This window comes from Camponotus vicinus, unplaced genomic scaffold, assembly GCF_025532165.1.
Source record: "Camponotus vicinus isolate PSW18456_S1 unplaced genomic scaffold, iyCamVici1.0 SCAF_8, whole genome shotgun sequence".
Lineage (NCBI taxonomy): Eukaryota > Metazoa > Arthropoda > Insecta > Hymenoptera > Formicidae > Camponotus > Camponotus vicinus.
This window is the reverse complement of record NW_028141980.1, coordinates 13,541,978-13,558,305: the sequence shown is the minus strand read 5'-3', so window position 1 is coordinate 13,558,305 and position 16,328 is coordinate 13,541,978. Positions and strand designations below refer to the sequence as shown.

General features: G+C 32.6%; 2 protein-coding genes and 1 long non-coding RNA gene across 8 annotated transcripts in view; 2 read left to right on the top strand and 1 right to left on the bottom strand.

Moving 5' to 3' along the window:
- Positions 1 to 9,548, bottom strand: part of LOC145976438 (uncharacterized) — a 95,100-nt gene extending 85,552 nt beyond the window's left edge. For 2 of the 3 annotated variants that reach the window (XR_014440232.1, XR_014440233.1), the window contains exons 1-2: positions 8,715 to 9,548; positions 8,476 to 8,627 (exon numbers count right to left, since the gene is read on the bottom strand). This is a non-coding gene — a long non-coding RNA (uncharacterized LOC145976438). Of the gene's footprint in view, positions 1 to 4,952; positions 5,485 to 8,475; positions 8,628 to 8,714 lie in introns of those variants that run through there. The other variant, XR_014440234.1, reaches the window with a different exon arrangement.
- Positions 9,518 to 13,055, top strand: Surf4 (Surfeit locus protein 4). Its single transcript, XM_083107512.1, has 3 exons — positions 9,518 to 9,673; positions 10,574 to 11,248; positions 11,826 to 13,055. The coding sequence occupies exons 1-3, from the start codon at positions 9,623 to 9,625 to the stop codon at positions 11,910 to 11,912; spliced, it is 813 nt and encodes a 270-aa protein (XP_082963638.1). The 5' UTR covers positions 9,518 to 9,622; the 3' UTR covers positions 11,913 to 13,055.
- Positions 12,699 to 16,185, top strand: Smyd3 (SET and MYND domain containing, class 3). 4 transcript variants are annotated; one of them, XM_083107509.1, is made up of 7 exons: positions 12,699 to 12,834; positions 14,411 to 14,652; positions 14,748 to 14,861; positions 14,958 to 15,052; positions 15,276 to 15,555; positions 15,640 to 15,802; positions 15,907 to 16,185. In XM_083107509.1, exons 1-7 carry the CDS (start codon positions 12,701 to 12,703, stop codon positions 16,133 to 16,135), a joined length of 1,257 nt encoding a protein of 418 aa, XP_082963635.1. In that variant the 5' UTR covers positions 12,699 to 12,700; the 3' UTR covers positions 16,136 to 16,185. The 4 variants fall into 4 exon arrangements, with proteins under 4 accessions (XP_082963635.1, XP_082963633.1, XP_082963634.1 ...); XM_083107507.1 differs by having other exon boundaries at positions 14,748 to 15,052; XM_083107508.1 differs by lacking the exon at positions 12,699 to 12,834 and adding an exon at positions 13,851 to 14,205 and having other exon boundaries at positions 14,748 to 15,052.
- Positions 16,186 to 16,328: the final 143 nt, after the last annotated feature.

The following is a 16,328-nucleotide window of genomic DNA, read 5'->3' as shown; positions in this document are numbered from 1 at the left end:
GTTATATCGCGCCAGTTGTATATACGCGCGAGCTGCTACACGGCAGCCCGATTCTCCAAATTTAGGAGAAGTAATTTAGGAGAAGTGAGAGCTGCATGAGAAACTATACCGTGTGCTTTTCCGCGAGCAGGTGCACTGCCACGAATGTGACGAACGACTCTGACGGACTTCATAATCTGACCGATGCGGATCGTAAAAACGTGAAGCATAATATGCATGAAATCGATTATAAGTACGAGGTGGCGTTCTTTCTAAAAGAAGAAGCAACAATAAGAATAAAAAATTTTTAAAGGCGCAATTCTTACATATTTGTGCAAACAATAAACCACAGTAATCTCGGTTAACGAATAAATTAATGAATAAATTAATAATGCATTCCATTCTAGATTAGAATAAGTAAATAAAATAAAAATTTTGTAAAAATTTTTCTAATACAAGTCATATTAAATATACCTAATGTCTGGTACAAACAACAGAAGAAAGCTGATTTAAACGTTAATCGATTTTAATGCTGTCGGAACCGCCGGAGATATTATTTACGACTACCACTTAGCTTCCATTTGCAATTAGAGCACCTCTATGCGCGATTCACGGATGGCAGTTTCGTTCGCCTGCAGATGAAGCGAAAGAATGCCGACCGGGCAGTGAGCGAGCAGGTGCTCGGAACATAACATCGCGATATACGGGCTCTCCTCACTTCTTTTTCAGTTTTCTCCTCATGCAGCGAACATCCCTCTCTCCTTACATTCTTCTCTCGAATATATCATTCTAAAGTATATCTACTTTGCGTATCTTAAACGGTAATCATGAACAAACAAGGAAAGTAGAAGCTCATTTGAATAATTCAAGTATAATGCATTTTAATATATTGGTAAAAAAATTATCACTCTCTCGATAAATACAAAGAACGTCGGAAAACTATGTATGATGCATGATCATATTAAATTAATTTTAAGAAAATTAATTTCTCTAGATTTAAATTTAGTCTATATTTAAATGTATATCCTTCCCTCTCATTCATTGTTAAATATCTTACAGTAAAAAGATATGTATTGCTAAAAAAAATCTTCTGAATTTATAATTGTCAGAATAAAAAAATTAACAAGTTAAAAAAATGAAATTAGAAAATTAAATGAAAACCATACGCAAGAAGATAAAGAAAAGGTGTGGAATTTTGCGGAAGTGCAGCAACAATGGGAATGCATCTGCGAATTGCATGCGTGCACGCTTTGCGAGACTGATTATGCGTTTGCGGCGCAAGGACACGCGAGTCGATCAGTCCCGCGATCCGGCCTCACGCCTCTTATTTTTCGTGCGGACTCGAGAAGCGAACCGACCGTGGGTACGCACCTGCTAAGAGGCAGGCGCAGGTGCATTTACCCACCTTCATAAGCATTACTTAATTTTCGACGGTTACATAGCGCGAGTATAGTAATTGGCTCGGTGCGTATCCAAAAAAAAGATAAAAGAACACCCGCCTTGAGCGGTCATGCTCGCTTTCATGTCACAAGCTCGTATTCCATTTCCTCATCTGACTCTTTCATCGTTCATATATTTCATTTAATTTGGGAACATTTAATATCGAAAGTCGTAAAGTTGTAAAAAATGTGATATCCGATTAAATTCTCTGCATCAGATCGCAAGAAGAAAAGCAAATAAAAACACACATTCTAGATGATGATGCTCATCTTGGACAATTCATTGCTGTTTTCTTCTCTCTTTTTATTTTATATTAATTTAATTATTTTAAAGAAAGAGAAAGAAAAACTTAGATGATTAAAATAATTATTTAATTAACTTTTAATTTTCATATTAATTTAAGTATAAAGTTATTAATATACTTTTAGCGTAAAATCATTGTTATTTAATTAAGAAATAATAAAACTAAAGAATAATTTTCTACGCAAACATATTAAAAAATAATGTTTGCATTCCGGATATAATTCAATTTGAAATAGTCTCCACGTTTTAATGTTCGTTCGATGCACTCGTGGCATATCGGCCAAATCAATTTCACGAGCATTTCGTTACGGAGATTGCCCCATTTAGTTCCGAAACGGAACGCATTGCAGAGTTCGAGTACTTGTTTATCGTACACACTAACATACTCAATTGCACACATTTTTAACTTTATTTTGCTCCAAATGCAACAGCGTTGTTGAAACAAACATTTTTTAAACAAGCATTTTTTAATCGTACGGAATTATGTCAGAGAATGCGAATGAGAATAAATTTGAATGAAAATGGGATATCTTGAAACAAATTCAATAATGTAACACTTTATAAATTTTCAATCTAATTCTAAAGTCTAAAGAATTTTATAATTAATCTACATAATATGTATTTATATTTGTACATCATAATAAATAAATATAAGTGCATTTTCATTTTATATAAACAATATACCCCTATATTTTAAGTTTTGTAAGGTTTTTATAATTATTTTATATATTAAATTTTTATATATCATATAATTACATCTCTCTCTCTCTCTCTCTCTCTCTCTCTCTCTCTCTCTCTTTCAAGATAAAATCTGCAGGGTTCTCTACTATTACCGATTATTTACTCAAACAGCATTTTAATTTGTTATTTTCGCTATAAGATTCGATTTAGGAAATAACTTAGAACTATTGTTTTAGACAGCAAATTGACCGGCGCGTATCGTCCATCGTGTAGAGAGAAATCGCAAGGAGGAGCGCCGAGGGAATCGAGAGAGCAGAGGGACTTAGGTGCAACGGCGGCCATAAAGCAAGATTAATGAGGCGAAGTGCGTTCTGGTAGGAAGCTGTCAGGGTCCTGGCGCCAGCTGACCAGACGACTCGCACAGCGATATCGACCATATATACACCCGTTACACCCACACGTGTCCGCGAACTCCAAATCCTCCTCTCTCTCTCTCTCTCCTCGTCGTAGTGACAAAATCGTTCTCGAGAGGACAGACATCTCGTAATTTAACAATTAATGATCTAATGTACTAACAGGAATGTAGGAAAAATTAAAAGGTACGATGAAAGAATGCAGAAAGAAATACAATAACGATGCAAGTGATTAATGTATATTCCTGATGCGTGATTAAATAAAAATGAAAAACTTGAATATAACGATTTTATAGCGTATAATTTTACACTTCTTTTTTGAAGTTGAAGAATGTTAATAACATATAGAATACTATTTTTATCTATTAAAATATCATATTTGTCATCTATATCTATTGTCTATCATAATCTGAAAATTATTATCTATAATTATTTTGATGATTACAATAGGTGATTATTATCGGTTGATAATAATATAATTTCCCTTCAAAAGATAATAATTATAATAATATAATAATTAAATTCAAGAGATAATATCATTATCATTAGTTAAACCACCAATTAAAAGTAATTTCCCATCTCTTGTAACGCAAATAAGAAAATTTATATAATCTGTTTTACGCTATTGATAATTCGTGTTCCGCTCGAGAATTTTCTCAGGGGAAAGGACTGATTGATCTCTTTATCGGCGACAATCATGACATTCAAGAACGTGGGCTCACTACGCAGGTTGCGGGCAAAGAAAATGCGGTTGTGGCTACGTGTATATATGATGCTGTCTGGGCAATCTTCCGCATCTTCTTCCCAGGCTGCTATCGTTGATCGGACTATCTCTCGATGGTTCGTATCGAGAGAGGAGTTCGGGACACCTGTCTCCAACGGTTATCCCATGTTAAGTACATAACCAGTTTCGCAATGCGAGCTCCAAACCCCGACTAAAATCGCCGTGCACACATGTAACATACATTACGTACGCATTGTGCATAGTAATATACATATATACGCGCGAGAGAATTGCATAGAATCACTCGCTCGCTCGCATGTGTGCTTGTATAAGATCGCATGCATGCAGGTACGCAAGGGCAACCAAATTAGGCGAACGACGACGAGTACGAGAAATCAAATCGTGATAACACACAGGGTGTCCTGAAATTATAGCGTCATCTATTGACTAGTAATTTCCATTGTGAAAGTAATTTTTAGATATATATCAATTTGAAGTCAAATTTTTATTTTATACGATTAATTATCGGAAAAAAGCAGGAACAGTATGAAAAAAATGTTTTGAATGAAATTTTTGCCCATCCCATATATATGTGTGTGCGTGTGTGTGATGAGATACAATAAAGATTAAATATATTACAACAAATGTATATATATATATATATATATATATATATATATTTCAAAAATTAACAATATTTTAATGATATTTTAAATATATATATATATAATATATTAATAAATATTTTACTCTAAAAAATACTTTTAATGTATATAAAGTACCTAGGAATTTTCGCAAATTACTACGCTTTCTCCCAGCTGCGAACTCCTTAATCAATTTGGCGTCGATTTCTCTTTAGCGAAAGTTTAATTGGACGTCATCTTTTTTCACGCTTTTTTTATTTTCAATCTTAAACGACAATTAAACGGTACTTCTCAACGTTTAAACTTAAACTCCGTTAAATTAAAGCTCATGAGAAATTGCAAGAGATGACTTACTTTATCATTTATTTGCAACTTCGAAACTTAAATCGCGAAAACTTTGAAAGAATCACTTATGGATTAAAGAAACTGTGAATATCTTGATATTTTTAAAGGTCACAGAAATAACAATTTTGAATTGTTTGAAAAATTTATTAATTTATCAAAATTATTATAATGAAATATTATTAATTTATAGTTTATTTAGCGTTCTTTATTGAATCGCGAAAATCTATCCTTTCTGCTGTGACGAATATTTGCAAAAACGTAATCATGTTGATGTAAAACAAAGAAAGAAAGAGAAATAAGTACATTAACGTACATAACGTACATTTCTAATATATTTAATTTTCAAATTTAATATTTTTAATTATTAGATATTAGATGTAATATTTAATATTAAAAATTGTGCATATAGAGAGAGACAGAGAATGTGTTTATTATTATTTATATATTCACTCATATCAAGTATCATTCGACAAAATTTTTCGCAGCATGATAAGATACGATTTCCGGGACACCGTTTACAAGCGGATATATTAGGTTCCGGCCGCTGCGGTCGGACGAATACAAACGCGAACGCGAATGGCAAATGGCGGGTGACAAGGCATCGGCATCTGCGCTTAATTAATGCAACACCGGCCGCAACGATACAGCAAGGAGGAGCAGCCCATGAGAATGCTGCGGGGGACGATCACTATGCCCGGCACCGGTGACGGCGACGGAGATTGTGCTACTCGGAACGATAGTGCCCAAACCAGTCCAGGATGTTCAATTATGCGCATCATCGACCCGTACTCCTCCGTCTCGGAATTGACTCGTACGATTAAAAAAGAAATACATCCGGGAAACTGATTCTCTTTTTCCGCGTAAGCATCGATCGCGTCGATAGCGATGAATCTGTGATTGATCCTCGTGAAAGAATAAGAGTGGTGAATCAGCCATCATTTCGGAGTAATCGATACTGTAAGAATTTTTGTTGAATGTAAGAAGCTCTACATTTTTTATGTTAATTGTAAATTAATTTAATATATGTAAAAAATTTAATATATGTAATATATAATTTAATGTAATTTAATATATGTAAAAAATTTAATATATGTAATATATTAATAATATATTACATATGTAATTTTATGTAAAAAATTTTTTTTATAAATTATTTAAATTAATTTACTTGATTCAAAGATTTTTAATTTCAAGAACAAACCTACAGGAAAAAATTGCAATTCTTTTATAGTTAATTATCTTTTTCGAGAAATCCGATATTTAAGCGGAGATTACCGTGGGGCGCCATTTGGCACCATGGGGATACTCTCATATGTTGCACTAATTAGCGTACTAATTAGAAAACAGTACTAATGTGATTTTATTTAAATAATTTTTACTGTTCGTAATTGAAAATCAACCATCCAAAAATTTTGGTCGGCATTTTAGCATAACTGTCATACAAGAATTTATATAATTATATAATTTATATAATTAATATTTAAAAAATATTAGAATAGAATTTAAAATTATTGACTGTTTTATATTAGTATTACTAGAAGAAAATCTCATTATAAACTATTTAAATTTAATACTTTGATTACTTTTTAATTTAATCTTACATAATTAATTTATTCTTTAAAACGACTAAAAAGAGAAACAAACTGAAATAATGGTTGTTCCCTGTTGTGATAATAATAAAACGTTCGATTTGAACTCGTCTAATTACAATCAACGATACCGCAAATATTTCTAGCAGAAAGAATGGTTCCAATTTCGCCGAATAATAACATACTGACGCACGCGCGCGTTATTGAGCTTTGGTATTTCGAGATATAGCTGTAATTTCGATTTGTTCCCCGTTTATCTTTCTCCTCGGTGCGGACACCCACGAGGGCACCCCGTCTGTGTCTCTGTGCGGAAGCAATCCTCTGTATAGGATGCGACAACGCGGCGCCAGCTAGTTCCACGCGCGCACAGAACCCGGGTCCTCGTCGCTCGATTCCTGCTGCGACGACGCTTCGAGGAACGAGTGCAACCACGCTCGGTCCTCGACTTACGTAAGTCTCGACCGTACGTATGATATCACCTCGGGACTGTCGCCACGAGGACGGCGCAAAGGGATACACTTCCAACCCCCCCGGTGGATTTCTAAGAGAGCGGAAAGAAGCTCGGCGAAAAAGTACTATTATTTTGGAAAATTAATTAATGTCTCGAGTGTCAAACGTTTTTCCTGCGCTTTTCTTTTAAAATAAATATAACTAGATAATTAGAATTAGAAAATCTAAATTTTGATTTAAGGCAATACATGTAAACTTGATGTAAAAAGAATAGCTATATATTACATTCTCGTATGATATGTAATTTTAAAAAATTAGTATAAATATGAAAAAGTATCAGCTGTACAAATATTGCAAAGTACAATGAATTTATTTATTCTCTTAGAAGCTTTCTCTTCTTCAAAATAATAAAATATTTCATTTTTAATTACGAGATTAATAATAATTATAAAATAAATTTTCAAAATATGAAACAGTAAAAATTTCTCTAAATGCTAATAAATAAGAAAGAAATTTTTCTGAATAGTCTAACAAAATATAGTATATCGTATAAGTAGACATCTAATTGGATTTTTTACATATATATTTGGAAAATTAATATAAATATATATTTATATGTAATTGATATAAACACATAGATAAAGATGTGTCTCTATATAAAAGTTACCTTTAGAAAAGTTAAGTTTTTGTATAAAAATAAAGGAAAAAAAGAGACAGAGCAGAATGCACATACACCTACGCGTATAAAGTTATTCACTTTCCGGAAACATTTTCCTTCTTCGATTAAAGTTTCCATTAAAGTTTTCTAAAACTCTCTTATCCCTCCCTTGTAAGTTATACGAATGTAAGCGTACGCGGAAGTTTAGCGGAGTTTTCACGTTACTAAAGGACTATCTGTATGTAATATCTATATGTACCACTTAGAACGCGTAGATGCGAGCACAAGATCAGCGGACAGATGCTCGTCTGGTTCCCTTTCCTGTCCAAGGTCCAAATAGGGTAGAGAATCAAGTAAAACTCGGCGCCTACCGACAACGGCAGTAAACCTACTCGTCTCTATTACAACTTGATATACCCAGCGCGTACACGCGATACGTATTCGCAGTAGCAGATAGCGAATATCATGAAGCGGCATCTCGACGAAACTCGCCGTCGTGGCTTGTGAGACAAAATGACGACGCTTGCAGTCGTCGAAACGTTTTCGCGTCACAAGGAACGAAAAATAACAGACATAAAAAGTGATTTGAAGAGAAAATCTTGTATGCAAATTGAATCTAGGGTAGTGAAATATAGCCATAAATATCTTGCGATAAATTCGATGTAGAAATTAAATAATTTTCTCTGTCTTTAATAAAATAAAATAAAGTAAAACTTAATTTTATAATTATTTCTATCATTTATTTATTAATTTAATGATTTTCTATTAAAAACAAATTAATTAGATAATAGTTGTACGAAATTTTTACATAATTATTGCAGAACATATGTATATTTAAAAGATTTTTTTTTACAAAAAATTATATATTGAAGATAGAAAAATAATAAATATAATTAAATATCTCATTGCTTTAAAAATTTATTTGAAAAGAACATTTAATATTTTTTCATAATAAAGTAAAAAATCGGTATATACTTTGTTGATTATCAGACAATTAAAAAAATACGAGAAAAATGCGCTCTGCATGCTATGTATTTTATTATGATCTTAGATATGTATATTACTCATAAAGTTTTTATATATCAATTTTCATACAAGATTTCTTCTAAACACGTCTCAATTTTTTTTCTTTTCTGTGATCGCATGACAGTTAATCTTGTACAAGTGCATAGTATTGCCATCTAAACTATGCCAATCGTACACGTTGCACAAAGTACCGACTGCAAGTGCATCGTAAAAGAAAACTTACCGACAGTGAAAGATGCTGAAGGAAACGCGATTTTCTCTCTCTCTCTCTTTCTGTCTGTCCCTCTCTTTCTTACGGCTTCTCTCTTTTCCCATTTTGCGCCGAAATCCGCTTATTTCTTGCTCTATCTTGCTATATTGTGTCTTTTGCGTCATCTGTACATAAAAAAGAATGAGAATATTAGTTGACTGGATGTAAAATGCCGAGTTTTTCGAGAGATTCAGCATCAATAGAATATTTACCATTGCAGGTTGGCATCGTCAAAGATGCTTGAACGAATTCTCGTATCCGCCAAATGAACTCGTCGGGTTTTAACGCGTTACGGCAAACGTCCGACACACTTCGCAAAACACTCGCGACACGTTTTTGCGCCCGAAGTTCATTTTTAGACGGAAACACTCACGAGAAATGCACGCAGCGATTCGAACGCGACTCCACGATCCGCGAACCGTTGCGCGATCGACCGCCATTTGAAATCTATCGAGAAGTGAATTGCGATTCTCGAAATATCGAAGCAACGTGAAATGCGGCGCAAGTCGCGGTATTATTTATTAACCTAGACACATTTTTTAGAGATATCTAAAATGATAAAAGAAAAATATCGTGATGCAAGAAACTGTAATTTCTACATAGAAAAGTAGATCAATAATAGTTTCAGAAAGTAAGTCATAAGATTCGAGCATAAATCTCGTTTATTTTAATGCATACAATTCTGGCAATGTTAATGACAGATATACAATGCACGACGATTCCTACAGCATTATATCATACAGTGCGTTCTCAAAATTTATATTCACTTACGTGTCTTACAGAGGTAGCGTTTACAAAACAAGAATGAAATTCAAAGCTTATCGGAGATCGAATTCGACGCGGGCGCCAACTTTCGCGACCACGTACGCCGGAAGTGACGTGCTCGGAGCCAGCCAGCCGATCTCCACATCACACACTTGGGTGCAATGGAGTACGTATCTCCTTGGATTGAGAGGTTGGGATTCTCACCACACATACATGTGACGTAACGCCCCCCCCCCGCGCATTCCTTTCAACGCCACGCAGCGCAGCGAGGCGCGCGCCGCGCCACTTGTGTGCGCGCACGTGTATACGTCAGTGTGCGTATGGGAGATTTTTCGGTTTTTGAATAAGACACACAATGGTGGTCTCGCAGGAGGTGCTCTCGAGGGCGGAGGAGATCGCCGACCAGGTGAGTTTTCCAGGGGTGATCACATTATCGCGCGGATCGCGATCCCGTCCTCGAATCCTCGAAGGGGGAGAGAAAAACGACGAGTTAATCGCTGGTTCCCTGGTAGAAGAGCGAGCCATGCTCCTGTCAACGTCATCGTCGCCCGGTGTATTCCCATATTTTCGCGCGTATCCGCGACTTCGCGAGAATTATCTGTCACAGCCGCGAAATGCGCGACGCGATTGAGCGATCGTGATTCGACTTCTATCGTTGTTCAAAATTGCAGGTTATAAATTCCACAGGTGTATTCGAAGACCCCCTCCTCGAGCAATGATCGCGGGTGTTGAGACGAAAATGAGCTATATTTTTGCTTTTTCCTTTTCTTACCGATCGCTTCTTACCGATAAATATCATTATTATTAAAGAGATGTTCAACAAGATTCGATATTTTCACCCTTGCATATGTCGACAACAATGACTGCGTGACTTTTCTTCTGATATCCCTCTTATCATCTATTAGCTTTTATTTTATCTAGAAAGATGAGCAAATCTTATTTGCCGTTAAGAATATTATATTTTAACTGCATTTCTTTTTGACATACATAAAGTGAGACATATGGATCATTGTACACTTTCACAGACCTACTTTTCACATGTTCATATATGATAATGTAACACATTAGTCATATTAAAAATTTTCAAAAATGTATAGTAGAGAATTTATATTAAATAAAGGAAAGTTTTTAATAAAAGAAAATATAAAGAAGCAATTAAAACAAAAATATTCTAGACACTGGTGTTTAAAGAATTTCTAATTAAATCTATCTTATTATGTTCCTTAATATTTATTAGATACAATTTTAGACATAGTAGTATTACTTTTAAAAAACCTATTATTAAGAATACTTATTATTGTGACAGGTAATCCGCAATGGTAAACACGTGCTTCCAACATTAGCACGATTGTGTCTCATTGCTACCTTCCTAGAGGATGGCTTGCGGATGTGGTTTCAATGGAGTGAGCAACGAGAATATATGGATGCATCATGGGGTTGTGGAAAATTTCTAGCCACTGTCTTCGTTCTCGTGAATCTTATTGGGCAACTCGGTGGATGTGTCATGGTGATTAGTAGATGGCGAGTCAGCATAGCCTGCGGCGTTTTGTTCTTCATTGTGATTCTGCAGACTATTGCATACAGCATACTATGGGACATGCAATTCCTATTCAGGAATCTAGCGTTAATAGGAGCGCTTCTACTGGTGCTGGCAGAGTCGCGAGTCGAAGGTAGATCACTCTTTGCTGGTGTGCCCAGTCTTGGTGATAACAAACCTAAGAATTTACTGCAATTGGCTGGCCGAATTTTGTTGGCGTTCATGTTCATCACGCTAATTCGCTTCGAGATATCTTTTCTACAAATCCTCCAAGACATCGTTGGCAGCATCCTGATGGTATTAGTGACAATTGGTTACAAAACTAAGCTGAGCGCATTACTACTTGTCGTTTTATTAACTGCATTAAACTTCTACCATAATGCATGGTGGACCATTCCTGACTATAAACCACTCAGGGATTTTCTCAAATACGACTTCTTCCAGGTAAGTTTATCTGAATATTAAATACTTCTATAATATTAATTATACATATACTTGTTTTATTAGAGAGATATTAACTTTTTTTATTACTACACAGAGTGCACATTTTATTTTTGCTAAAAATAATTTTATTTCTACCAAAAATAATTTTACAATATATACAAAGTGATGTAAAAAAAGAAAAATTATTTTTTATATGAATATTGAATGTGTAAAAATTGTGAAAGTTAAATTTATCTATTCTGAATCTATAGATATTACTTGTATGACAATCTTGATTTAATATTAATATTAATATAATATTAGTATAATATATTAATACAGTAATATCAATATTAATATGATTGTAATTTTTTTGTATAGTTTAATGTCTTAGATCTATATAGTTTAATCTGTTAAATCTTTTATGCTTTATTAATTTTCTATTATCTAATCTATAATCATTACACACATATATACATGTCTATAATATATCTATAATGTGTTTATAATGTTCTATTATTATTATTATTATTACATTTATTATTTACATTTTTATATATAATTTATTAATTCTTTACATATTTGTATTTTATTGTAGACACTTTCAGTCATCGGAGGTCTCCTGATGATAGTCTCCCTAGGTCCAGGTGGAGTATCGATGGACGAACATAAAAAAGAATGGTAGAAGCGATCCTACTTATGAATGTGGATACGTTATCAGGTTGTTGTCAGGAAAGTTAAAACGAATTACTGTCTCCTATCCCTTTGTATGCTCAAAGAAATCCTAAACAAATCATTGTATGTTAAACGACAAAAAACCCGGTTACGTCGATATTTCGGCCCAATGCAGTCATTCTGTGTGTAATCAGTTAACTGAAATTCATATTTTAACACTATGACGAAAATAATCGAAAAGAGAAGGAAAAAGATAAGCACATGCAGATAAAGACTATATTACAGATAATGGCATTGTACATATGACACTGCATCTAATACGGATATTGTATTTTTTTCTATGTATGTTTTCAATTATTTTTAATTGTGAGTTGATTACTTTGAGATTCGAGTTTTAGTATTGAATACATGCTTCCATTATTCCGAATCCAAGATTTATAAATTTCCGGGGGGGAGAAATCCATCGACTCTAGCTTGTAATTTTTTTAACTTAACTCTTTCTCTCTGACTGTAAATAAGCGTTCCAGATTTGTGTTAATTATGCAAGAGGAAGAGGGGGGAGGGTGTTAGTGAGAAATCAGCAGGTTAAGGGTTTATTAGTTAGCTCCAATAATACGTTATGCGAAAATAAACGGATCTTAAAATAGCGCGCGTCCGAGTCTCTCTACACGTCAGCAAAACGGGAAAGGAAGAGAGAGAGCGAAGACAGGTGCGATCATATAAAGTCAGTAAGCAAGATGCAACTCTTCTATATAAAATAGCAAGTGAAAAGGGTGAAATTTGAAAAAGTCTGAAAAGATGAGAGTCAAAAATCATGGGTGTAAACGCGTGCCTGTGAGCAAAGGCACCACTATTTTGTATGGAAAACCGTTTGCCTATATACTAAGATCGGCGATGCGTGACGAAAGATGCGACCATTGCCTATTACGAAGGTAAAATTGTTTTATCATATATATGTATAAAAGAGAAATAATCTTGATAGAAAGTCATCTCGTCCTTGTTACTCCTTCAGTCCCGATATAAGCCTTATTCTACATCTATTTGTGTTGTTAATTTTTTATTCGTAACGTCTTTAATTTATTGGCATTATTCTCCTAACAAAATTATTATGTATGTAATAATATATGAGTAATATATATATTTTTTTCTATTAGGATGACAATTGGCATGTCAATTTATCAAATAAATATATTGTAAATGTAATTTATATAGGTTTTATACAGAGTTATAATGTATATCTTGATTAAAAAATTATATCATATTTAAATTTTATATTGTATCAGTCTGTTCATAAACCTCTCTGAGGCTATCGAAAGTTTAGTGCAAAATGTTGAATATGAAAATCAGCTCGGGTAAATGTCATGTTTTGTCAACCTAAAATTCTTATTGCTATAAATAGAGATATTAAGATAGTACTTATAACCGTGCTATAATTAGATATATTAACTGCTTTAATTTAATTTTTTACACTTTGCTGCTTATTTTATTCCTTCTTTTACAATAGTTGAATATATTTTTATTTTGTTTCGAATAAAAATATGAAGATATAATTAAAAGGGAAATTAAATCTAAGATTTTTCTATTTTAATTATACTTTTCTATACTTTTTATGTATATAAATAAATGTAAATACATAAAAGTTTGAAAGGCTAACAAGAAAGAAAAAGAAAATAAAATTATAGAAAAAATTCATCTAAAGATATATAAATTATCGTGAATTATCGTCTTTAAAGTTTCAAATTACGCGCGCACATAAGTTAAAACATATATATATATATATAGACATATATATATATATATTTTTTATTCTGTATGTATATATATATATATATATATATATATATATATATATATATATATATATATATAATACAAATAGCTATGTAAATATATTTATATAAATATATATATATATATATATATATATTTATCTGAAAATTATGTGAAGAATTATACACAGAAATGACTTAGAAAAATTTAAAATAACTGAAAGACGTAGTAAGAAAAATACAACATTATAGAAATTTCAAGTTATGAACATATGCCGGTATTCATATGCGGTTTCGCTATAGTTCCCTCGAAAGCAATTTTTTAGATTAGGTTAAGTTTGTTAGATTAAGGTTAGATCAAGTTGTTATTGGGAACAGAGAGCTTGAATATTTTGTCAGTGTGTTTTATGTTTCTGCATTTAAAATGAATGACGATATATTAAAAAGAGGAACAATAATTTTTACTAGCAAACCATTTGCCTTCGCTCTTAACTCAAAACACAGAACTAGTCGATGTGACAATTGTTTGAAAAGGTATGGAAGAATGAGAGTGACATTGCGAGATATTTGTAATTTTTAATCATTTAATATTAATTAGTTATTTAAGAATAAATCGTTTTTATTTTATATATGATAAAAATAAAGTTGTATAAATAATATGATAAAATGTTAAATATAAATACATAATTATATATATATTTCATGCCATCCTGTCATCACGAAATGTTATTTATTACAGCGGCAAATTATTAAAGTGCTCGGCTTGTCAATATGTATATTATTGCAACCGCAGTTGTCAAAGAGAATCATGGTCGATACATAAGCTAGAATGTGCGCATTTGAAGAAAATATCGCCAAAGATTATGCCAGATGCAGCGCGGCTTATGGCACGTATAATTCTCAAACTCAATCGAGGTGGGGCTGACCAAGTAGGCTATTATACTGAAAAGAATTTCAGAAAATTCAAAGACCTAATGTCACGTTAGTATTTTTCTAATAAAACAATTTCAGAGAATATGCGAATGTATGAAACAATTTTAGAGAATATGTGTTATATATCAACTTGTGGATTGTAGATTATTCGGATCTAAAGAAAGATGCAAAGCGACTGGAGCATTTCACCACATTATGTGCAGTTTTATTTGAATTTCTTGAGGGAGAAACAATACCTAACATCGCAGAGTTGATGGGTATTTATGGCAGAATATGTACTAATTGCTTTAACATATTAGATCTTAATATGAACACCATTGGAGCTGGTATTTATCTGGGAGCATCTGTGATAGATCACAGTTGCAAACCCAATGCAGTTGCTGTTTTCGAAGGGACTACTATCATTATCAGGACAATAGTGGATCTTCCCTCTTTAGATTGGTCACAGGCAGGTATTGATAAAATATATATTAATAGTGCTGAAATAAATAAAAAACATCAGTAATGCTGGATTTAACTTTTTTATCAATTTTATGTAGTGACTTAAATATTCAATATTGGTTCTATTCATAATAATTGGTTGTATTTATAATAAAAAATTAGTAATTAAAAGTAACTTAGTATAAATACCTTTTATTTCAAAATTTGACATAATCTTATCTTCCATACAGATAAAAATATCATATATTGATTTACTCAATTCTAACAAGGACAGACGCGAAGAATTGTACAATTCATATTATTTTTGGTGTGATTGTGAAAGATGTAAGCAAGTGGAACCTATGGCTGAAGCAGCCGCATGTTCAAACTTATCATGTGACTCTCCATGTTTGATTGAGGCTGACAATTGTAAAACATGTGGTACAAAAATATCAGAGGAATTTAAAAACACGTTTCGGGAAGTCACTGACTTTACTATTCACCATTTACAAGAAATGAAGGCTATGGCTTGTATCCTCTTAATATTTATACATAAAGGAAGCTAACTAATAATCTACCCTTGATATTTATAATTTATCCTTATTAATGTAATAGATCTTGATGTTAGTAAGATATGTTTGAAAAAACAGAAGAATATATTACACAGATTTAATATACAGCATATTCGTACTTTGGAAGCAGCTCATATTGCAGCTATGAATCTAGAATATTGGGAAGATGCAGAATTATATGGCAAAGAACTTATTCCAGGATATTTGTAAGTGTTTGATTATTTGTATAAAAATAATTTTCCATGGTGGTTAAAAATAAACATAATATTAATATTTATATATAATTGAAGACATTATGCTCAATTTTTAGATTGTATTATGGAGAAATACATCCCTTGATAGGATTACTATATCTTATGACTGGAAAGATACAATTGCATTTGAACAAACCAAAAGAAGCGCTTAAAGTATTAGAAAAGGCAAGTGAGGTGTTAATGATAACACATGGTGATAAGCATTCCTTAATGAGAGAAGAATTGAAACCTCTTCTTTACCAAGCTATTATGGAATCGAATGGAAATATTAACGGGGTGCAGTAATTTTAAAATTTTGTTATTTTTTTTAGTAATAAATTATTTTTCTAAACTTATATGATGCAAAATTATATGATCCATTCTACATTTTTATTGTTTGATTTTGATGAATAGCATCTATTGTGATAATAGATATATATTAACGTGTCTATTAAAATATATGTTTGTACATTTCTTTATACTTTTGTATCATTTCTAT

What these genes read in the sequence shown, in the direction of transcription:
- Surf4 (XM_083107512.1), top strand. Translation starts at nt 9,623, where the DNA reads ATGGTGGTCTCGCAGGAGGTGCTCTCGAGGGCGGAGGAGATCGCCGAC. An exon ending in CGGAGGAGATCGCCGACCAG is followed by an intron (nt 9,674 to 10,573) that starts GTGAGTTTTCCA and finishes TTATTGTGACAG; the next exon opens with GTAATCCGCAATGGTAAACA. An exon ending in TCAAATACGACTTCTTCCAG is followed by an intron (nt 11,249 to 11,825) that starts GTAAGTTTATCT and finishes ATTTTATTGTAG; the next exon opens with ACACTTTCAGTCATCGGAGG.
- Smyd3 (XM_083107507.1), top strand. Translation starts at nt 12,701, where the DNA reads ATGAGAGTCAAAAATCATGGGTGTAAACGCGTGCCTGTGAGCAAAGGC. An exon ending in GACCATTGCCTATTACGAAG is followed by an intron (nt 12,835 to 14,410) that starts GTAAAATTGTTT and finishes TATTTATTACAG; the next exon opens with CGGCAAATTATTAAAGTGCT. An exon ending in CCTCTTTAGATTGGTCACAG is followed by an intron (nt 15,053 to 15,275) that starts GCAGGTATTGAT and finishes TCTTCCATACAG; the next exon opens with ATAAAAATATCATATATTGA.